The sequence below is a fragment of the Barbatula barbatula genome, assembly GCF_947034865.1.
Source record: "Barbatula barbatula genome assembly, chromosome: 5".
NCBI classification, from domain to species: domain Eukaryota; kingdom Metazoa; phylum Chordata; class Actinopteri; order Cypriniformes; family Nemacheilidae; genus Barbatula; species Barbatula barbatula.
The window spans coordinates 10,446,459-10,470,216 of record NC_136769.1 but is presented as its reverse complement, the minus strand read 5'-3'; the positions used below and the strand labels follow the sequence as shown (position 1 = coordinate 10,470,216).

The 23,758-nt window shown below is 38.9% G+C and overlaps 3 protein-coding genes across 7 annotated transcripts in view; 1 reads left to right on the top strand and 2 right to left on the bottom strand.

Annotated features, from left to right (window-relative positions):
* The window catches only part of grin2aa (glutamate receptor, ionotropic, N-methyl D-aspartate 2A, a), a gene marked incomplete at its 3' end in the record, with an annotated part of 115,770 nt that extends 113,214 nt beyond the window's left edge, over positions 1-2,556 (bottom strand). Inside the window, exons 1-2 of the mRNA XM_079457399.1 lie at positions 2,505-2,556; positions 2,162-2,232 (exon numbers count right to left, since the gene is read on the bottom strand). The remainder of the gene's footprint in view (positions 1-2,161; positions 2,233-2,504) is intronic.
* atf7ip2 (activating transcription factor 7 interacting protein 2) lies at positions 2,103-7,364 on the top strand. 5 transcript variants are annotated; one of them, XM_079457401.1, is made up of 13 exons: positions 2,864-2,988; positions 3,073-3,172; positions 3,389-3,494; positions 3,579-3,710; positions 3,878-3,964; positions 4,076-4,158; positions 4,890-4,927; positions 5,014-5,072; positions 5,229-5,271; positions 5,355-5,401; positions 5,483-5,549; positions 6,265-6,317; positions 6,405-7,246. In XM_079457401.1, the coding sequence occupies exons 2-13, from the start codon at positions 3,162-3,164 to the stop codon at positions 6,804-6,806; spliced, it is 1,128 nt and encodes a 375-aa protein (XP_079313527.1). In that variant the 5' UTR covers positions 2,864-2,988; positions 3,073-3,161; the 3' UTR covers positions 6,807-7,246. The 5 variants fall into 5 exon arrangements, with proteins under 5 accessions (XP_079313526.1, XP_079313528.1, XP_079313530.1 ...); XM_079457400.1 differs by lacking the exons at positions 2,864-2,988; positions 3,073-3,172 and adding an exon at positions 2,103-2,683 and having other exon boundaries at positions 6,405-7,364; XM_079457402.1 differs by lacking the exon at positions 3,073-3,172 and having other exon boundaries at positions 2,682-2,866.
* emp2 (epithelial membrane protein 2) lies at positions 7,305-20,697 on the bottom strand. The gene is made up of 5 exons (XM_079457405.1): positions 20,511-20,697; positions 10,412-10,526; positions 9,707-9,803; positions 9,410-9,550; positions 7,305-9,175 (listed from the first exon to the last, which is right to left on the bottom strand). The coding sequence occupies exons 2-5, from the start codon at positions 10,487-10,489 to the stop codon at positions 9,006-9,008; spliced, it is 486 nt and encodes a 161-aa protein (XP_079313531.1). The 5' UTR covers positions 10,490-10,526; positions 20,511-20,697; the 3' UTR covers positions 7,305-9,005.
* Between the last annotated feature and the right edge of the window lie 3,061 nt (positions 20,698-23,758).

Here is a 23,758-nt window from a genome sequence, read left to right as displayed (position 1 = left end):
GTGATGCATGGGGAAATGCGTTATCCTGCCTCGTATCAATATAAAAACAACCGTAGTACATGTAAAAAGAGCAGGACCGAATTTTAACACGTTGTGTGCAGGTCCTTTGCTTTTGGAGATCGTGTGCGTAAAATGCACCACCTTGTACCAAGCAAATTTTAACGAAGGAAAAATATAGATACACTATACTCACAGCATCCCTCTTCCACAAAGCTCCAAAAATGTTGAACGGGATGACATCGCAACAGTCCTCCTCTCCCCAGCCAGGTTGGAAATATGAACAATTATTCCGAATCCCTTTAACTTCAACCCCACAACCACATGAATCAAATTAATCCAACGGTTTGCGTGTTCATGATTTATCCGTGAGTCTTCCACGCATCGCGCTCTCAAACGCAACCGAGAGACGTGCTCGCTGGTAACTGAATCCGCAAGAAATTAGATGAAGGCAGTTCTGCAGCAGGACCACAGGACAGAGTCTTGGTCCTCTTTCCCCACAGCCTCTCTGGAACTGAGGGATGCCGTCAGTAAGACATCCTTAAGGTGAAAATGAGTATTGCACCCTGTTTCTGAGCGAGGCACCCCAAAGAAGAGAACAGTTGCTACGTTTCAATGCAAAGGTCCCCAAGTCAGATTCAACTTGAGGCGGTTCTCAAGCAAACGCGTTTAAAGGCAACTTGCGGTGACTTACACATAGGCCTTCAAAGTTAAACGATTTGGCATTTATGAACTCAGTACGACTTTATGATATGGTTTATCGACCTGGATTACCTCGTTTTGTGGAGTTTTTAATCTTTTAAGGCGTTTGTCGATGATCTGAGTCATTTCGGTGAGGGATTGCCTCTCGGTGACGTACGAGCGTTGGTTGAAACTCTGCGGAATCCAGCGATCGCGCATCCTTCACATCCACATGCAGCGAGCGGTGCGCGGACATCAGGGCTCACTAAAATAGATGCGTATCTGACACAAATCATTCTTATCAGATCGGTGACTAAATGGTAAAATCATGATCTCCATTATTTGTATTACTTCTTGAGACGAGGGGGACTTCTCTGGCTGCGTAATAACTTTAGTCAACACGTCACTTGTCTATTCCACAACGTTTGCTATGTGCAGAAACCTTCCATCTGTATATGAGTGATGTATTCTTGTTTTATGAATCTATTGATGGATATGTAATAAAGCTTTTCCCAACATGGCGCTCCATTTAAAAAATACTGTATAATGCTATACATCCTCTTTGTTTTGGCATATATGATTCAGAGCATTCAAAACCCACAGTCATGACTCTTGACTCATAAAGCTCCTCGTGTGATGTCACGGGATTCTGTGGAAAGGACCCTGCTGTGCCAAATCACTGTTGTGGAGAACACAGGTTTGCTCCTGGAATGTCACCAGCGAAAGCACTCTCCACATCCCCAGCTCCCAACCCCATTTTCGAATTGGACAAGAGGGCCATTTTTTATTTGTTGTGTTGAAAAGAGTGCGTGTGCATGTGGAGCACATGGCTGAGGATGGAACTAGCTTCACCTGCCTTTAAAGTTCTTATCCGAGATTCTTATTACCACATCACATTTCTATTTTAGCTCTTCGTGTCAAATTGAAAAAAGGCCACCAAGCATTCCTCCACTCTTCCTTCTATTTGGTCTGTTTCCTCCAACCATCATACTGGCCCTTATTTTCTGGACACCGACTCAGCCCTAGCTCATGTTAAGTGAGAAGAAAAATCAAGCCATAGTTCAAGCTCTCAGTTTTCCCTAAGGCTTTGAATTTCACCCTAATACTGTATCGTCTACTGTGGTGAGAGTCATGCGGGAATGCAGGGAAGCGATATCATGTTTGAGGAGTAATGAAAAGTGAACGTTCCTGCAAAACAAACAAAATGTGAGCAGTTACATCAAGTCTGTGCATCTCTCTCTCTCTCTCTCTCTCTCTCTCTCTCTCTCTCTCTCTCTCTCTCTCTCTCTCTCTCTCTCTCACACACACACACACAACGCACAGAAATCTCTGTTAAATTTAAGCAAGTTTGAGGGGCGGATGGTCCACTTTAGTGGCTATGTCTCTGTTAGTAAAAAGGCAATGAATGCATGAATTTTAAAAAAGGTCTCAATCAAACCTCTCTGTGAACACGTGCTACTACATCAAGAGGGTCCAACAATACCTCTGAACGCAGGGTGGCGCTTCATCCTTCAAAGGGCCAATATGAATGGGTTTCTCGACATGTTAATGGACCTACGGCAAAACTAGCAGTTCATGTAGATGAAACTCGGACCATTGTAATAGAAAAACGTTTTAAAATAGACCCTTGGATAGCAGAAAATATATGAATAACAATTCTAACTTTTTGGAAGAACTTTGAGTCTTCAGATTAGCCTTATTTTGTATTTTTAAGAATCAATACTTTTAAAACTGGATATATAAAATTAAAGTATATGAATATAAGAACTAAATAATAACAGTGAACTCAAAAAAAACTCAAGTAGCTGATGTAAACGTAAACTAACCTAAACACCATATGGGCAGATGACCATTTAACTATGACCGATCTGTGTTCTCCTCCCACTGAACTCTGGCGGGACTTATATTCTTTAAACAGACAGGAAACACTTCGACAGCGACTTCCCGCATTAGCCCACCGCTGGCTCGACACTATTTCTATATTTATACATCGAACAGCTATAAGGTAGGTATTTTGTCGATATAATGTTTCATCGCGTTCTTTCTGATCATATTTGTGGGCTCTGTTTCGATTTTGTCACACGCACTGCACGGTTGCATCCGTTGTTTTGAGTAACGGACCGTACACATGGCTCGCTCCGTCTGTTCGGCCACCATAAAGCAACTTCCGCTTGATTTTGTGATTATAGTAAGTCATTCGGATGCACCTTCGTGAAACTTTTCGCCGTCACCTTTGAACCAGTACGATAAACATCAGCGTCAAATTAGCTGCGGTTGTCAGTAGAAACGGTTGAAGTATCTGATTCATAGGTGTAGTATGTAAAACAAACATGGTTTCGGTTAACCTGTTTTGGTGGTGTTTGTTATTTAAAAGCGCCGTTTCTTTATTTATAGACCGTTAAACTACGAAGGGAACCGGAAGTGACGCAGCGCAGCAGCATACCTCAATTTAGATTTCGCGTTACCTGATACAGGGCAAGGCCATGTTATTTATGTAATAACGTTAGCTTATGTTTTCCTACATATGTTTTAATTCCTTTTCGTATTTGTTAAATTTATTTTCCTTTATATGTTTTAAGTAGCAATGTGGCTGTAATGTTCACCTCGTTTCACAGAGTGAATGTTTTCCATAAGTTTTACCCTAAACTAAATGAACATCATATTTGAAAATGATAGTTAAATCAACCTTCTTTGTTATTATGTAATTAAGCGTTGCTGTGTTCGGAATGAAGAGGAGTAGAAATGAAGATGACTCCGCAACATCACACTTGGCTCAAGATTGTGGGCAGCGAGGAAACAAGCTCCCTCGAACAGAGGCAAGTCGGTCTTTCACAGTCTCTGACAGTCACAGAACAACACGAGAGAGATGATGTTATTTTCTGCAACTTGTTCTTTGATAGGTTGAAAAGATCATTTCAGAAAAGGTTAAGAATGCAGTCGAGCTGTCCGACCACAGGATGAAGGATCTGATGGAGAGAATTGGGGAGGTGAAGAGTGAACCCCGATATGATGCAAGGATCAAGAAACTGGAAGTGCGTGAATTGAATTCAAATCGTCTCGTAAACGTTCTTGTGTCATTTCCATGTTGAGCGATCAGTGTGTATTAGACTGTATGATTAGAGTTCTTGGCAGATACCAGAAGCACCATATCAAACACAACCACTTCATATGGTTCAGACCGATCCTCTGTTTATTTCAGGCACACATATTGAAGATAAAACGGAGAGGAGATGCAGTATTCACATATATCAGAAAACTCAGATCTTTGGGGATTTTTCAGAATCAGGTATGAGGTAGCTTCAACTTTCTCTGTAAAACCAAATCGTAATGATTGTAGTGATGTTCAAGATACTGACTTTGATCATTTTTTGTATTTTCGCACAACTGTTGCCGTTAGTCTCTCTCATCAAGTTCAACTGCCGCCCCTGGACAGCCAGTGCGATTCATCTCTGGCGCTGACCCCACCAGCCGAATGTCCAGGTAGTAGTTGTATTTATTGGAGATTTCATCATCAACATCATTGGTGCCAGTGAAATGAATTGGTGGTTACTGAAGAGGATTTCTGTGTTTTTCTTCCCTTGTACTGCCAAGTGTCAAAGCCTGAGATAAGCTAGTAAATAAGTGCTAGTAAATGTTTCTGATGTTCAGGCCACACTTTTATGCAATAGGCTTGCTTATGTCGGCCTGTGTTGGGAAAATAACTACATGGAGCCAGTGAGTCGCAGCTCTTTGGCTGTGGACGTAAAGCCTTGAAAGAATCAATTTTCACGCAAGCTTGTTACGAACATATTGAGAATCATATACCTCTCTTAAATATGAAGAGCAAGCTACAAAAGCGCAGTATGTTGACAAAAACGCAGTTGCCCAGCAGTTACCTGTATAGATAAGGTTAGCTGAGTGAAATAAGTGGTTCCTTTGGACGTTTTGGTTCAAAGCTGCAGTCTTAGAATCTTTGCACATCTTTCTTTTCAGGCTGCACGCAGAATGGAATTTAGTTTTGTGTGTGGCTGTTGCAGCCCTATGAACTTGAGCGCTACTTTGTAAAGATTCTCATCTGCTGAATGTTTCGAGGCCAGCAAAGCAGACGGATTTACACCAATGATTAAAGCCATCTCTGATTCTAAGCATCTGCTTAATGATATTGCCAATACTGTTCACTGTAAAAAAACAAGTTCAATATTCAATAAAAATGTATTCAAAACTTTCCCTAGCGGTTCAGTCGGCAGTGGATGTTCTCTGTTCTCAGCAGGTGATGTGATCATTATTAATTTTACCGAAATAACCATGTTAAATCCATGCAAATTTGCTTATGACATTGTTTTTCTTCAATGACAGATAATGACTGTGATATATCTGCTTTAAGAAGACCAAGGAAAGGGTTCTGGCAGAGTTTGGTATTGTTAATGTCATTGTCTTTTTAATTAGCATTTTCTTTAAAGGGATTGTTCACCCGAATCATCATTTACTCTCACTTAAAATTACATAAGATTAAGTGAATATTGACAGAATGTCCATGAATTCCTTTTATCTCAATTCTGTCATTACTTCAGCGGTCCAAGAAACAGGTTGTTGACCTCACAGAAGATCGCAGAGGTATATATATCCATCAATTAGAATAAGCAATAATATAATTTTACTTGCTGTGTGGTTAGAATGATATGTTTGTTCTGTTACAGCAGATAAACCATGCGAAGAAACTCTGGTAGCAGAGCCTTCAGAACAGGTAGCAATCATATACATAGTCAATTGTAAGTCTCCACTGTGTGTCATGGTTGTTTTGTTAACACATTTGTGTCTTGCTTAGTCCCAACAAAAATTGGAAGTTTCAGAACAGCCTAAACTCTCCGGCAAACCACCCACTCCAATAAAAGGTATGCTGTAATATCTGTTAGTTAGTTTGCAGTTATTCAATGTCATGTCAAATTTTTATTATACTTCAATCCAGTGTTGGGAGACTGAAAGGCAAAGGCAAGGGAGGAAACTCATAGTTAAGTGTGTAATGCCATTAAAATGTATTATATCATCCCTAGCTTTGCACCACATCTTGTCTTTTCAAAATCCGAATTAAAGCATCATATAAAAGACATCGTATCATATAATGCTGTTAAAGTTTCTGCAATTTGCGTTAGTAGCTGATAAAATAAAAGCTCCACTAAGAAAGATCTCCATGATTAGCCTATTTTTGCACTTCCTGCTTTTCCCTGCCTGACCATTTCTGTCCAATGAATGGATGACCTCAGCACACATGTGGTTTTGTTTACAATTTTGTTTCACTTGCAAAAAGGGCAGTGTGAAAGCGAACAACACCAAACAAAAAACATCAATATTGCATTTGTTCGGACCAAAGCAAATTAACTAATGGATTTTCCTGGTGTGAATACACTCTAAGCTTCTGATTTTATTTTAAGAATAACCAATTTATGATAAAGCTGAGATGCAGCGGTGTGTGCTTGTACCTTCCAGTCATTATACAACGCATACGTTTTGCAAGATTATAGTGTAGAAGAATCCAGTTGTTTGTATACAAAATAATTTGGTAGAATGTCTAAAGATTGATTGATTGGTCTGTAATCTTTTCTGTCTCAGCTGAAAGTCAGTGTGTTCAGAAGACAGACAGTTCTTCAGGTCAGCTGAATGAGGTATGTGTGGTGTTATGTTCTATTACAGCTTCAAGTCTTCGGTCTTTATATCAATACATTTTTTGTACCATTTCATTTTCTTTACAGGGGGACTGGCACTCAAAACTCCGTCCTTTCCCAGATACCCCGTTTCCCAAGGAGCTTCCACTTACAGCTGCCACTCATAACTTGCCACAGAAGCCAACAGTGAAATTAGCACGGATTGGACACGCGAGAGAAATAGGCATCGCTTGGCATGTAGATGTGAAAGATCCCCACGTTGCCGAGATGGATTGCTACTACATTTATGTTGCCAATGAACAAAAAAATGGCACTTTTTCAGAATGGAAATGCCTTGGTGTGATCAAAGCCATGCCTCTTCCTATGGCCTGCAAGGTATCTGACTGCAAAGGCGATAAAAGACTGTGTTTTATTGTTGTGGGTAAGGATATATTTGGCCGTTACGGGCCCTACAGTGACATACATAGTGTTGGACCAGGACAGACTTGATTTTGCCAATGCTTCTCTGGCGGGCTGTAAAAACTCTAAAGGCCGATTCGGGGATGATGAATGTGCCTGTTTACAGTGAAATCGGAAACTGTGTTCATTTTTTAACATCAAGTTTATTAAAAAGTTCAGTGAATGTGTTTTGTGCTTTGGTCTGTTGTCATTTAAAATGTCATATCCAAAAAATATGAAAGCTGCCACCTGCTATTAGTTTTTAAGGTTACATGTTATGACAATGAAATACCTGATTGTATTTTTGTCTAGCATTTATAATAATTATTTGGAAATATGTGCACCAAACAGCAGTTACAAGCCAAAAAGACCACAAATAAACATAGAGACACCATTTGTTTCTCTTGACTGCATTCATGTTGGTACAAATGAATGAAATGATAATGTTCACCCAAATCCAGTCTGTACTGTTAGGTCAATAAAAGTGTTTTAAAAAAGAACACCGTGTGGGTCTTCAGCGTAACCAAAAGAAGCCATCAAGCTTTTTTTAATGTAAAATACATTTATTTGATTAAAACAGGAAAACATATTGAGCCCATGGTGGAGATCAGTCTCAGGTAACAACAAACCCGAACATGTCAGCAGACAAAAACAAAAGAAAGCTGCCATCGTAGTTTCATTCCAATTATAAAAGCCTTTACTAATATTCATTAAAACCTTCTCGGACAACACGTTCAGGCCTGTTGACATAATACTTCATTACAAAAATATTAACAGAGACAATGCAGTAAGTCTTAATAAATACAGCTTAATTTCACTTTTGCCTTATTTTAGATCTTTTTTTTCCAGGGGAAAAGTGTGACTGTCCTTCATCAACACGATTACCATAAATCCTACATGCCCTAATTAAACAAGTTTAGTAACTACAATGCCTAAAGAACTACAGATTCATGTTAATATTGATTTCAAACCAAAAGTTACAAATAAAACATGCAATATGTAATTAGTTAACACTAAAAGACTATTATTTTACAAAATGACTATACAACAGAACGCATCGTGCCACTTATATTGACAATTTGTTCAGCTTCAAGTATGATATAGTGCTCGGCAAATTGGCAGCACAATAAAATGTCATATGTTGTGTTTAATAACTTTTATCCAGACAAAATCAAGCTGTTCCTCGCTGTAACGGCCAGGAAACATCACACTGGATTGTTGTTTACTTCACGCGAAGGCCTGTTTCACACCGCGGGCATTAATTAGCAGCATAATGTAAGTGAAGCAGCTGCGTTGATGATACGTTTCAAATGTGAGTGTTTTCAATACGTTTGTATGAACATCAAGCTTTTAAAGAGGATTGTGGGATTGACCTCTGTAGAAATTTATGAAAAAATGCTTACGCACCTTAACCTTCGCTTAAAATATGCCATTGTCCGCTAGTACAAAGGCAGACGAATGACACCATCGTTTTGCTGTGACTACATGAAAAACAGTTATCTGAACAATTACTACAAACTTGATAGTTGTAAAATCTAATTTAATGAAATGAATTACATTTAAAAGGATAGTTCATCCGAAAATGAATGTCCTGACATCATTTACTCAACACAAAGTGCATCAGGTTACCAAACAGTATTTTTAAACGGGTGCAAGTTCTCTCCATTATTTTCTGTTGTTTCACAAAAGCTTACATCGCAAAGAATACGTTTATAATGCATTCTCAACATATTTTCTGTCAGGTTCAGCTGTAAAGAAACCATGCTGCTCACACTGTAATTTGTTAACATGGTCAGCAAAATGAAAACCTGTCGCTTGCGAATGCAGTTCGAAACAGACCGTTGTACTACGGCCAATTTCACCTCATGCATTTTCTATGAATACCTGTAGGCCAGGTGGGCTGTCTAGCCTATAGTGGTTTCACGTTATAAATATTTGCTATTACAGATACCAGCCGCATTTGTCTTCTTTTCTCAACACCCTATTTTACTTTCCTATATCACAGCACGGCGCATTTTTTGCCAAAGTGGCTGGCAGAACGAAATTATACACAACAAGGTTAAAACTACATAAGATAACATGACAAAAATCGAATTAAGTTTCCAGTATGCAATGATTAATATTAAAATCTACTTCTTACTTTAACTTGGCATGTATTTAACCTACATATAAAAAACAAGTATCATCACAAATAAGGTCTCTTTGCTAAGGCTTTAGCCGGTGGCAGCTAGTGAGGTGGAGTGTTGGGCTTTATTTGCGTTTTCTTAGCACCAGATACATTACGCCGCTGAGCAGCGTCATGGGGAATGCTACCCAGGCTAGGACAAAGCAGTACCCATAGTCCCCATTCTCAAACTCCTTGCCTTTGAAGTTTAAGTGCTCTGCGGTGTAGATGGATGCAGCCGTCATCACACAAAATGCTGCAGAGGAGAAACAAAAATACATTTTAGGAAAATTAAACAGTTGTATTCAGCTGCAAGTCACACAACAATCCTACAACAGCGGGTTGTACTGCAAATGGTACATACAATTCAATTTGTGTTTATCAACACTGGGACTATATTGTACTTTTTAGGAGTACGGTCTACAAACAACTGTTGAGAAATTCCAAGTACACTCCTCTATACGCATACCGAAAAGATCGGAATACTCACAGGACAAGAGCTGAATGATGGCTGTGAAGACGAATCTCTCCCCTTGCTTTAGACGGAAGAGCTGAAGGACAAAGGCGAAGAAGCCCACACAGCACAAGATAGTGGCCAGTATCATAGTGGCCTGCACAGCCTGAAGATAAGCTGTTGAAGAGACAAAATAAACATTCTTTGTAGAAATGTATATATATGGTGAGCAGAAATATTCTGTTATGTTTGCTATAGGGGTAACAATTAGAACATTTTACATCAATTATAAACAGAAGAATTTCACAGGTCAAAGTTTACGTTTTATCTTACCTGCATCAGTGTGTGCACTGTTTGGTATATCATAACAGTCTGTAGTGTTGCAGTGGTACCAGAGATCCATGGTGAACTTATCTGTAACCCACCATGCCTTGAAACGATGGAAATAAGAGGCTGAGTTATCTGTTCATCATCGTATTAACATATGAATGTAAAGCCACGTAAAAATATTAAGAGACCATTGTAAATTTTCATTTCAAATCAGCATTTCTAGATGTATTGTGGCCCTTCTAGTCCACTGTTTTTCAACAAAATCAAACCTCAGGAGTGACATAAAGTCATCCAACAGCAATGTGAAAGACTAACAGCATGACAAGACACATGAAAAGGTTATCACATGATAAATATTGTTTGAACTTTTCCTAAATACATGTTAATATAACTGTTTTCTTTGCAGTATTTGAGGTCTGAAAAACAAAGCATCTTTTCTGTTATTTTGACTTTATTTTCTCCCAAAACTGAAAAACTTAAAATAATATTAAAAATGGTGTCTATTCGGCTATATAGATGACTCTTAAATACGGTATAATGTATTGTATATATGGAACAACTACATAATCATATTATTAAAATAAAAAAATGTAGAAAGGAAAACAAAAGCAATTTTAAAATGTAAAAGGAATGTTTCAATAAAGAATGATTATGCATGTGGGTTGGTTTGGAGGACACAGAAACGGGAAAAAAACCCATTCCACTCACATTACTGATGGTTGCTATGAAGAGTAATATTGCTGAAACGATATGGAAGAGGATGATGAAGGCCAAAATAATCAACATGGTTGGTGGTGAATCAGAAAATCAAAAGCAGGAGAATCTATAAAAGAAAGAAACATGAACATTTTAGACATCCTGAATAACAAATACTCATGTGCAACATTTGAGGGGCTGAAATTTGTTTTCTCTGCACATGATTATAATGAAACTCTTTCAAAAGCATTTTTCTTCATGGCTAGTTCTATTTCCAGTCTAAATCCATTCTGGGGCAGGAGGATTTCCCCATGAACTTGATTTGATCAGAATTAGCCATGCTGACTTCATTGTTCTGCCAGTCCTGATAATGAAACAAACTTCCTGAGCTCCACACCTCTGTCTGAAGCTCCATTCAGGAGAGGATTTGTCTGCACGGATTTAAAAACGCTGTAGCTCACTTGGGATTCGCCAACATATGCTGTAAGCTTCTGTCTACGTCACACGCGTGCCTCTGAGGATGGCTGTTAATAAAAACCCTTGTGATTCACTGCGGAATGACCACATACAGGAAGACGATACATCTCAACCTGTACCGGACCCGCTCCACACAATTTATGAATAGCCTCATATAGTGGGTCTGAGTTTATACTGGAAATGAGAAGTGGCGCATTGACTGAACTGAAAAAAGTGTTTCTATTTCTAAAGCAATAATAATAAACACAACACAAAGGAAAATGTTGTGAATCTCCTCTTACTAGCATCAACCAAGCAAGTGCCTTAATAAAAATAAAGACAGTTTATTAAAAGGATAGTTCACTCAAAAATAAAAATCATTTATTCACCCTCATCTCATTCAAAATCTGTATATGACTCTTTTTTTCTATAGTAGACAAAAAATATATATTTTGAGTAATGTCTCAGTGGTTTTGTGTCCATACAATTGGGGTCCAATGTTATTAATTTTGTTACCAACTTTCTTCAAAATATCTTTGTTTGTGTTGTGCCGAAGAAAGAAAGTTTGAAATGACAGGGTGGTGAATATGTTATATTTTAGGCTTACATTTTAATGTTCTGTGTTTGGTAATGGTTCAATACATAAATAACGGAATGAATAAATATGACCAAATCTCCTCCCGTTTGTCGCGCCCCACCTGTAATGTCTCTAATCCACACCATGGTGAGAAATGCTGCTTTAAGGTCATCTCAAACTGACCAAAGTTGGGATGTGAATGATCTCCACTCCACCATCACCACCGTGCAGCAAGTGCATACGAAACTACAAACACCATCAGATAGTAAAACGTGAAATATAAACGATATAAAAGATATACACGTTAACTAAGATAGACCTAAACGTGTTAAAATAACACTGGCTTTAAATTTCTGTAATATAGCTACTAAACAAAGGAGAGACTCATATGGTGTTTTAGACAAATAAGGGCAGTTAAGATGTAATGTAGGACACAGGGTGTGGCGTCTGAACAATGTAGAGTTTAGGCGGGAATGATGATGACACAATATAGGGTTTAGGTCTGAACTCAGCCTGAAGAGAAAGACAGAAGCACAAGGTCAAGGCCAGCTCACAAGCGAGTAAGCAAAAACTGAAGATTCGCCACATGAAGTCAAAATAAACAAGACCTGAGTTGGGTAACAGGAAACCAGCCTCAGCCCAAATGGGAAACACATTACAGGTGGATAACGCTTGTCCTGTATATCGTTTCTTTGCTCTGTGACCTTAAAACACAACCATTTGAACTTTTTAGGAGGCACTAAAATGAAAATAACTACATGGCACCTTCTTAAGAGATCTACCTTCCCTCAGGCTCAACATTAGTCTCTTTGATGTGTAAAGTGGAAGGTTAGTCCCCACATGGTCTGTTGATTTTCACAGCAGCTGCCTACCTGTGTCGCACCGAGGGACTGTAAATTAAAAAAAATCCCATAAAATGTGTTAAGCAGTTGATTTTGAGAACGTTCCTGATGCCAAAATACAAGGATTTTCAAGTAACATGCCATGAATACATTATTGTAACCTGCGATAAGTTTAAATTGGCCATCAAACACATGAATTTCAAGCTGAAGTGTGTGTTGTCTCATACAGCTGTAGGTAAACGTTTGAGAGTTAAATACCCTGAAGAGCGTAAACACTGCGGCTCTGATGTGCTATCAAAACACTGCTTTGTTTGTTTTTGACGATTGAGTAGCAGCACATGCTAAACCAATGGTGTGAATGTTGGAGCGGGACTATCCCTTTGATAGACTGGAGGGGGAAGGGTATCCGAAAAGAACAAAAACCTTTTTTTAACCTGTTTTAAAAGGGTGGTGATGCTAGTCGCATAGAATTCAAGAAACAAGTCATCTAGTGATAGTTCACCCAATGATGTCATCATTTGCTCACCCTCTTGTCATTTCAAACATGTATGACTTTCTTGCTTCCGCAGAACACAAAAGAAGATATTTTAGAGAATGTTGTTAACCGCCAACCGTTGGCATTGGTTTTTTGTCCATACAATAGAGTTGAATGGATGCCGGCGCTGTTCAAAATATCTTCTTTTGTATTCTGCGGAAGAACGTTCCCACCGAATCAGTTCAATGTACGTTCTCAGGAGTTTCTGGGTAGTGTCTCGGTTGATTTGCCGAAACCCATACTAGCACAAAATGTGGCATTTAACACAGAGAAAACTCCGAAACACTACAGCTACTGTTTTGTTGTTTGTGTCACCAATGAATGACGGGCAATTGAGGCACAAAATTCCTTATGAGCGAGGAAAAATGAAGTCCTTTGACTTCACACAAAACACATGTGGTTGTAAAACATACTGAAAATTGGATGTTGGCTACACAGAAGCAATATCGTCTGGCAAAGACCCCCCAGGCCTATAAAGGAACAAAAGATCTACTGTAGAAGTTCACCGTGGCCAACAGAAGGCATGAAATGAGCTTGATGGGGAAATTATCTAAAGCAGGAAAATACATTTAGGGAACAGCTTTGTGTCTTTTCCAAGAGAAGAAAGTTTTTCAAACCCAGAAGCAAAGCCTGAATATGTGCTTCACTGTTGATTTGACTCAGCCTCAACAAAATAACCTTTGCTATGTACCTTATTAAACTGTTAACTCGGCACATGGTATCACAAGTGCTGTATCAGTTTGATAAAATAGATCAATCTTCTGTGACACAAATCACATACATCTGGACCACAGCTGCACAAGAAAAATCCAGATTTGATATTTCAGTCTCATAATGGAGTCGGGGGTTAAGGCCCCATTAAAGTTGATATACGTTATGAGTGTTTATCTTGGAAACAACTTGTGGGGTTTGTGTCTCCCCAATCCTATGCGTTGATAATGGCAGGAACCTGACGGATCGCGTGTTAAAATGTTTTAAAAACGTGAACCGTCTCACTGACCATGAAACGACAAAGAAAACCATATTTATATGCGGCGGTGATCAGCAGGATCAGTCATTCTTCCTCAGATGACGGTCGCGTAATAAACAGCACAACAAGCACTGCAATGCCTCAGTCTTTGTGTTTAGGATCAATTAACAGTCGGCATGGAGGCATCAAGCCTTTTTACTTTATTTATTATCAACATTATAAACAATAAACCCAGACTGTCAGTTCTGGGTTTTGTTACCAGGAAAAGAGCAGCGGGTTTTCTCCGCTGTCGGCTTGTTACCCGTCAGCTTGTTGAACAGACTTTCAAAGGAGTAAAATAGACCTACGCTTGTTTTTCTTATCAAGAACTTGTAAAACAAAATAAACAAGATATATGATATCAAAGAGTGTCAATATACGTTGCGTTATGTTCGTTTTGTTTTGCATGTTTTGTTTTGGTATGATTTCGCTTCGCGCAGTTTTTATGTATTTAAATAAACCTATATACAGGATATAATATTAGTGCGTTATGAATATTTAATGATAATTATAAGCTTGCTGTGAATTTGTGACTTAATAAAAAACGTAACAAATTAGGTCTTTATTAATTTTATATAAAGTTTATATTAATTTTAAATGACGAATATTCGTTTTTTATTAGCTAAGATTTTCGAATATGAAATTATTGGAAAATGCCAATCCCTACTTTAAAGGGTAGCAGATAAGCAATATCTACTTATGTCTACAAGTAGAAATCCTTGTATATGTGTGTATAAACAGCTCCAGTAGTTCCTCTAAGCTAGCTGGAAAATGCTGACTTGAGTTTCACTTTAATGTAATTTTTACATAAAAAAGCCGCAGTCTTCAGCATGCTTCCAAGTCGGCCACTGCTGAAAACAGAAAGTGGAGTCATGGAACAAATGACTGAGATGAGACGGAAGGCTCCAGTGCCAACCTGCAAATCCAGTGCACGTGTACCTGTGTTATGATGTGTTTCGAAACGCTGTTTTGTCAAGAGTAAGGATGGTCAAGTGTGAAGTCAACAGCATAAAAGTCTTGCTGTATGAGGAAGCCAAGGTCTTGGGCGTTACTTTTCTTTTTACAATGTATCCTTGCTTGACATTTTTATCTAATGTATTACAAAAATAAATACTCTAACAGGATACTCTATCACAAACAGGTCACAAACAGGATACTCTATTTTTAAACAAACACAAAACCCTGTAAAACAGAACAGTTTTTTTGGGGATTATGGAAGTGACATCCTACATGTTTTCTGTAGTGTGACCCAACCTGACCTTAACTACCCTAACAGTGTTCAGCAAGATGGACAACCTCAAAGTAAATGAGGGATATGAGAGGCAATGATTTAACATAAATTTGACATCGCCCACGGTTTCAAATGTCGACCCAAAGGTAACAAAGTGTTCATGGGTTGCTTCACAGTCCGGAAACCAACTGAAGATCTGAGATCTGAAAGAATACAGATAAAAGGGAAGAAAAACGTGCAATGGGTCAGAAGTGGGAGGAAAATGATGAGGCACGGAGTTTTCCTCTCTGTATGCCCTTCATTTTGCTCTTCTTTTATTGTGAGGATGAAAGGAAAGGAGCTTTAAAAGAACAGTTCTCCAAAACAGCTGTGACGCCGTGAAGGTTAGCAGCCACCGATAAACAAAATCTTAATCTCCTGGGAAGTGCGGGCCTTTCTTTAAGCTATAAAAACGATCTAATTAAGATCAATGCCTTTTTACAGACTCATTTCCACTGAAGCTCTCACATATTGCACATTCATTTCCATGTTTATCCTATCAGAGACAGGAGTTTGTTTTCAAATGCAGTCATAAATGAAAAGAAGCCCCATTCTTGCTCAATAAAGCTAAAATTAAGCACGAGCAGCTGAAAATGCGCCTGCTGGGCTCATGGAGCCTACATGATTTCCTAACAAGCCTTCTGCAAGTAAACACAAAGACATCAAATTTGTCATAAACACTGCTCTGTGGTGTGAGTTACAAATCAGTACAAGACTCATTTTAAACCATCAAGCAAACAAGTAAAGGCTTCTTTGAAGTATTTTTTCCGTGGTTCTTTCTTGTGATGCAAGACCATTCTTTCTCCATTACTGGCTAAGAGGGGAGTTTTAACTACAGTTCATTGGAAGATTGCAGAATTCAAAGGCCATTCACAAAATATACACAACAATTCGGCTACTCTAGCACTCTAACAGTATTAAATTTTGCTCCTCCATTTTGTTTCTTTCATTACAATAAAACAGACAAACACAATATAAGACAGACAGACAAACACACAGATAAAATAATAAACGGCCAGACATACACCCAGAGAAAAATTATAAACAAACAGACATGTTATTAAACAACCAGACAGACAAAATAATGCAGACAGACAAACGCGCAGACAAAATAATGAACAGACAAGCACAGTTATAAAAACAAACACACAGATAAAATATTAGACAGACAAACACACACACACACACACACAGAAAACCAGGAAAATAAAAAGATAGACGAACAGACAGACAGAAAACAAACTAATAGAAGGTCAGACAGACAGACATTCATAAAGATAAACCGAGAGAAAGAAATACAGACATGTAGACATACTGTACATACAAGTTAACACAGAAAAACAGAGTGACAGAAAACAGACAGAAAAAAGGGACATAAATACAAACAAAAAACAGACCGACAGACAGACAACAAACATACAGAAAGTGAGACACACATACAGACAGACAGACAAACACACAAAAAAACCGACAGAACACAATGTGTTCAACACATACAGAAAAACAGACAGAAAGTCATAGGTCAGACTAACAGACAGACAGAAATGTAGACATACAGTTGCTGACATCTCTGATAATCTCTCCCCACTGCTCAGCCTCTGCAGCATCATACATGCTTGTGACCGACGATGTGAACGCAAGGCTTATTTTTAAAGAAAACACAAAAGCCAGAATCGGTGCCTGGGCAAGCGTCCAGAAACGAGGGTTTAATGTACAGAACAAAGCTAAGCTTTGTTTGTAATATAGTCTATAAAGCAAAATAAACTCCACCCAGCAGAGTACTTGGACACGAGAATAGCTGAAATGAATAAGAAAAACAAAAGCTCCCAGAGAGAATGACACGCAAAGTGTTGTTAGCTCTGCTGCTTGTACTAAGCCTTATGGATCTCCATTTCACAACCCTGAGGTCCTCCACAGTTATTTCAACACACTACTGGGCAGTTTTGACAAAACAGGCTGCTTTAATTTCATTAAGGTATAGTATTTTGGCAAGGCATGCGTGTTCCGGCTGCAACTGATCTCAGGAGGGTCCTCATTCACACTCGGTGGGATCTCGCTCTGCCCTCGGCCAGGCCTGCTGGGCTGAACGTCTGCGCTATGCGTGATTGGCTTCTATCTCAGGGTTCGCTGTATCTCTACCGCAGAGTCCTGACGTTCAGGTGCTCCAGGCCCTGTTTTCACATCGAATACCGCGGATGACACGCTGTGAGATTGAGTAACAGCTCCCACATGGAGCTGTCAACAGAAATGCAGGCAAACCCCGCAGCCGTTTCAACGCAGTCCCTCTCGCCGGGTACCAAGACTGATGCGTTTAATTCATCCAAAACCTCACAAGTTCCTTTGATCAGAGGATGAAGAGAGGACGCTTGTTCTTCGCGAATTTGCTTTCAATGGATTTAACAGCAGGATTCCAGTGGGGTTCCAGGGGACAGTTCACACAAAAAACAAAATTATTGTATCATTTACTCATCCTCATGTCAGTCCTAACCTGTTTGACTTTCTTTCTTCTACAGAACACAAAAGAAGATATTTTTAAGGATTTTGGCCCCATTGGTTTGCATATGCGCACAAAACCACAGAGACATTTCTCAAAATATCTTCTTTGTGTTCTAGAGAAAAAAAACAGGTTTTAAATGGCACAAGGATGAATTGATGACAACAGGATTTTTTTCTTTGGGTGAACTACTTTAAGTGTGGTTTTTAAGATGTATCTCCTCTGTACAGCCTCTGCGAATGTAGAGGGTTGAGATTTGTGTGTCTGTTTTTTTTAATGTGATATATTTTATGTTGTGTGGATTTCTCTCATATTTTACTGTGCAGTGTGTTGTACAGCACCTTGGTACAACGTTCCATTGTTTAAAGAATGCTTTATAACTAATCTAATCTAATCTAATCTAATCTAATCTAATCTAAACTACTAACTTTGGTTTCAACATTGAAAAGTAAAAAAATCTTAAATAACATTGAAAATTCTAAATCAGATTTTAAACTGAGTATAAGATAAAGTAAAATAAAATAATCATAAACAGAAATATACAAATCTATACAATTTCTAAATAATTATTCATATGCAGTAAATTTGTAACATTAATGGGATATTCATCAAAAAATAAAAATTTAAGAGCCTCTCTCCTGTCCATCCTCTGATTCTCCAATGGAGTAAATGAAGCTTGCGAGTAAAACAAACGTGCCTGTAAGATGACGCTGTAAGGCATGTGCATTTGAGACATAAATCCCTATTTGCCTTTAAGTGGATGTCTGGAGAGAAGACCCTCCCCCGTTTCCTTTTCTTTCCCCCTCTTGTATTTGTATGGAATGTGTATGCGTGTTTATTGCTAAGCCTGCAGTTGTTTTTGTGTTTGAAGTTGGTCTTGATCTCTGGTAAGACCTGGTATTTGAGTTTCTCATACGCTAACAGGGCTTTAAGCGTCAGAAATTTCAGCCCCGAGCAGATATGGCTACCGAAGTCCACAGCTAGACATGTGCGATTCATTGTCTTGATACTGAGCCCTGCCCAAAAACATGCAAACAAATCTCCGCAGACTCAGACTGGCTTTAAAATTCAGCCGTTTTCAAGAGCACTTTGTCTCCGACACACCATTGACCCTCGATTCCGCCTCTCATCGAAGATAATTCGTTTTATTGTTTTAATTTCTGTAATCGGTGAAAACAAAGACAGCAAAGCCTCAAACGAAACATTTAGCATTGGATTGCTTTATTTCTCATCTCATTTCACAGCATAATGTTGCAGGCAACACTCCAGTGTCGTGATATTAACTGCTAAATGATCACTTTAAGAGTTCATGACCATATTAAAGTATAACATTGAGCTTGCTGTAATGTATAATAAAAAAACACAAAAGGTCCAGAGCTTAACCCTCGCCAAAGGGAGAGGCACTTCCTGATCCACTGACAGCGTAGATTCGAATGAAACTGCCCATCCGCAAAACAACCTGTTGCCCATACACTGGAAACCCCTACAAGCAGCAAATATATGAATGGTATCTGTTAGATCAATCCCTGACTCGAAACAAAACTGAGAGAGAAAAAAAATCAGGGTTGGAAACAATTTAGTCAATAAAAGACTGGAAAAGTGACTCTCACTCTTGAAGAATTGAAAATTAATGGATGGAAAACAAGTCATCACTTCGCTCAAATCATCTATGCAAAACGCAGAATCACAACAGAAGGAAAGACTTGTAGGCTCGACAACACATTGCACACTGTGTGTAGGATGATAAATGTTTGACATACAGTATCTGTGGACAAGGGTTTTCAGGGTGGCCAGACTATATATTATACTGTGCTATATGGAAGATGGGAAGTTAATAATGTTTGTGCGCATATCTGTCTTTGATGGGTAGGTTTAACTTGTGGCACTGACTGGACATAGTCGGACCAGCATCTGGAAATCTAGTCCTGTGAAAACTAGTCCACCTCTAAACACACAAACACACCCCACCCCCAAAAACAGTCCCACGAGCAAGGGGGGGACATGTCTCTCATCTCTCTCACATACACACCCTGAACTGACAGAGAAAAAAATGTTTGACATGCAAAATGAATCAGACATGCAAAACATGTTGTATGACCACCTCAGGGACATTGACATTGTAGATGTTTTCATAACATGCATTTTATCTGACGTTGATAATGTTATTTCTTAGTTACGTTAACAGTTTCTTGGACAGTTATGTGATGTTTGAAAAATGTTTTACGATCGAAATGTCATTTCAGTATCCATAGTTTTTGACTCATTTGAAGTGTTCTTTTTATTTGCTTATTTGTGTTTCTAGTTAAAGCCACAGTAATAAAAACACCACTGTCTCACCAGTATCCATAATATTGACTTTATACGTGATGTTTATAAAATTACTGTTGTAAAAAGGCAAAACTGATTTACTGTAACGATTTGCATTGTATGTATTCAGATATAAACTGTTTACATCTAATAATAAGGTCACAAAAGGTGGAAGCATATAAACACACCGTATAAGAGACGTCATGCTGTCACCAGGGGGCGGTACGCGTGACAAAGTTAGCATCACACTTCAAACTTTACCATACACGAAACACTTTTTAAATCCTAATACATAAATCTCTTATACAATACACACTGTACATCTTTCGTTTTAAACATGTAAAACTCTATTCACAAGTAAACAAAGCACGTCTAACAATACCAGGTTAGTGATTCATCATCGAAGCATCAGTAAAAACGCGCCGCCGCCAACGCCCCTTTCTTTCCTCTTGACTTCCAAGCATCCAACTTCTCGAACTCAAATCTAAAGCCACATAGACAGCAAAAACAAACACAGCTGCTCTATCCGCAGATATGAAATAAGCATCCCCAGAAGTTTTGCGCTCTTAACAGCTGTTTTGCGTGGCAGAAAACAGGCCGCTGGTTATCACGCACACTTACCGCGGAAGATGAGTCTGAAGTGTCAGATATTGTAGCCTATAGTTTGGACACGGCGGCCAGATGTTGCGACGCGGTGATGTAAGCGTGAACGTGACGGCGAGATAGCGTAGTAGTGAAATGAGGAAAAAGTGCGCGCTCCTCCTCTCCAAAATCCTGAAGTGGCCAGAAGTCTAGTTGGGTGTGGTCTGCAACTCAACACGGGCTGCGCTGAGGAAACGGGGAGGGGAATTGATCTGAACGCGTTAGGTGTTGACATTGTGTACGACATTCTTGGTGTAATGCTTCCTTTCGGATAAGGTTTAACCCTCAAGAAGTACACAAGCTTGCACTACAATATTCACGTGCATGGCTCAACTGGAAAGCACGTGTATTACGCATTGCGTGAGTGATGCAGAGGTCATCCCAGGGTTCACGCGTAGCCTACTGATAAATGTATAGATTGTGGTGTAAATTGATAAAGTCAAGGAATCCTCAGTGTCTTGGGTGATTTAAGGAGTGTCTCGTGGGGTGGGACTGTTTGGTGTGATGCATCTATTTTCCCTCTCATTCTCACATGTTCTTGTAGGAGAGTGTGACAGATTTGGTTTCTGTTTATGGGCAGTGGTTCTCTGTGGTGTTGAAGGGAAAAAAAAGAGGAAAATATTGGCCTATTCTTGGCGGGAACAGTGAATGAGGCCAGAAGCAGGAAGAACAGAGCACGGAGATTTACTGACTAAGGAAACAGTTAAATTCAACGACTGCACCCCCATTTCAGCCATTAAGCGCCGGCACGTCCCCTGTGCTCTGTTCCTCTGCAGAACAGCTGCTTCTGTACACTTCCAGATAACTCCATATCTAGTTAGGTGCGTCAATGATACTTATGTACATATACAGCATTGACAGATGTGAATCTATGTATGTTTATAGTGCTGTTGCACGTTTCTATTGTAATATCAAAAGATACATCATTGTAAAGTCAATATGTGTGTGTTGTTGAATGTCATCTGCAGCCATCTGCAAATATTTGTGTGTGTTAATATCCTGTGTCCTCCCATTTGCATTACATTCCCAGGTTTTTGGCTCACTGTGTTTCCTGAATGTCTATTATTTGAGCTGGTCTGCTTTATGGGTTAGTCAAGGTTTACTTTCCTGATCCAAGACTTTCACAACAACGTTTTACGACCGTCACCGTTCCTACAGATTACACATTCATTAAAAGGAATTGAAATTGAACTTAAATTGGAATTGAAATTTAACTTTTGACAACATATATAAACTATTAGTATGACGATAAAACATTTCAATATTCCAATTAAATAAAAAATTGCAACATATTAGTGGTCCCATAGTTTTGGACCACTTGTGTAGCCTCAACTCAACTACATTAACTAGATTAAATCCTACTCCTTATATTTAGATTTACAATTCCAAAGCATCTGTTGTCACTACACTGACCTTGGTGCTAAAAAAGAAAGAAATTCAGAAAATCTGACAAACAAATTCCATTCTTAAAGGAGAGCACCTATTTTTAAAAGCTCATGCGACCTCACTGAGTTCCTCTTTTGCCTCTCTACTGTCATTCTCTGCTGTCATTGCAGAATGGGCAAACCTTATAGGCCGCATTGTCTATGGATTAGGAAATGCCATGGTTGGATTAAAGGATAAACATACTGTATACATACAGCTAGAAGTAGAAGGAAAGACCTGAGCTATTTTTTATAAGCAGCCTTTATCGATGCTGTATATGAATAAGACGCATTATGCATTGTCACACAGAATAAAAAATGGTTCTCCTGCCTATGTACAAATGAGTTGTGTGCTTTTGTTGATTGAAAACTCACTGCAATTAATGCAGATAAGTTGAAATACAGTATGTATTAATTCTCAGCCCTGAAAACACGTAAATTCTCAGCATACAGCAATCTGATTATTCAGTTCAGATGATGAAAATATCTCTTGTTTTGTATAAAAGTACTGCACTAAGTGAAATTGCAAAAACTGCTAATGAATTAGCCCCATTTTGGCCACATCTGGCTTCTGAATCACAAATCGATATCACCCGTCCCGACTTCACACCATCCCTAAGCCAATGATGCCGTATCAAAGCAATTTGTAACTGTAGAAACTATTTTGACATTGAGAAATTACACACTTTACTTTTGAGCTCAGTTAACATAAAAAAAATCTGCGCTCAGTGACACACAGCATGTTTACGTGCTTCGACTTTTATCTTGGATGCTTGGATGCTTCTGGCTCGATCAGTGCAGTGATGTGGAAACTCTGGTGATCCAGACAGCTGTGAAATAGCAGGCCGACTGCCAAGCAGCGCAAAGCAGGGTGGAGCTCAAGACTAGGGCAGACCCACCGCGGCCTCCATACACCACTGTTCTCCAGGCTAACATTATGCTTCAGTTCTCTTCCTAATGAGACAGAGTAAATGGAACAAGCATTCCATTTCACGCATGTGTGTCGGGAATGTGGTATGGATTTTATGCATGTGGACTGGATCAGAACCCATGTGTGGAATAATTCTTATTTATAGTTAATCCACATTCCACGGAACCTTGTGAACTCAGGTTCCTTCCATCGTGTCACTACTGTGTTCCTGTAGCTCAATTGGTAGTGCAACAGTGAAGGGTCATGGGTTTGATTCCCAGTGAATGCACATATTGATATTGATAAATGTAGAAAATATCATCTAAATGCAAAAGAACAAATTAAAAATCAGATATTTTTAATAGTTTAATCGTTTTTTCAAATGCTTTGTGTTTTTAAAGTTCTCCCACATCACAAGGTGATAAAATGCTAAAAGATCTAAACAACTGTTTAATGATAGTGAAGATGGGGATTGTGGGTATTATCGGATAATTAGAACAGTGATCATTAAAATTCCCAACAGTCTAATGAATATCAGACTGATCCTCACAGCAAGTGTAAACACACAAATAACCTGAATGAATAATCAGGATTCTTGAGGTGGCCGGGGTGAGAAAGTGCAGGGGAGAAAGGTCAGAAGCCACAGGCTGTTTAAGGAACTATGTGATGGGTGATGACCGGGTCACATGTGGAGAAATACGTGAGAGAAACCCTATGGGATGGATTGGACTACACCACATATCTTGATTATAAAAAATGCAATGCGTTTGTTACTGTTCTAGTGTTTGTTAACTTATGGACAGATAAGGTCACCTATACTTAACCGTTTATGCAAAACAGAAGATTCGACTCGATCTGGAAAAACAATACAGCATACAAACAGCTACAAGCAT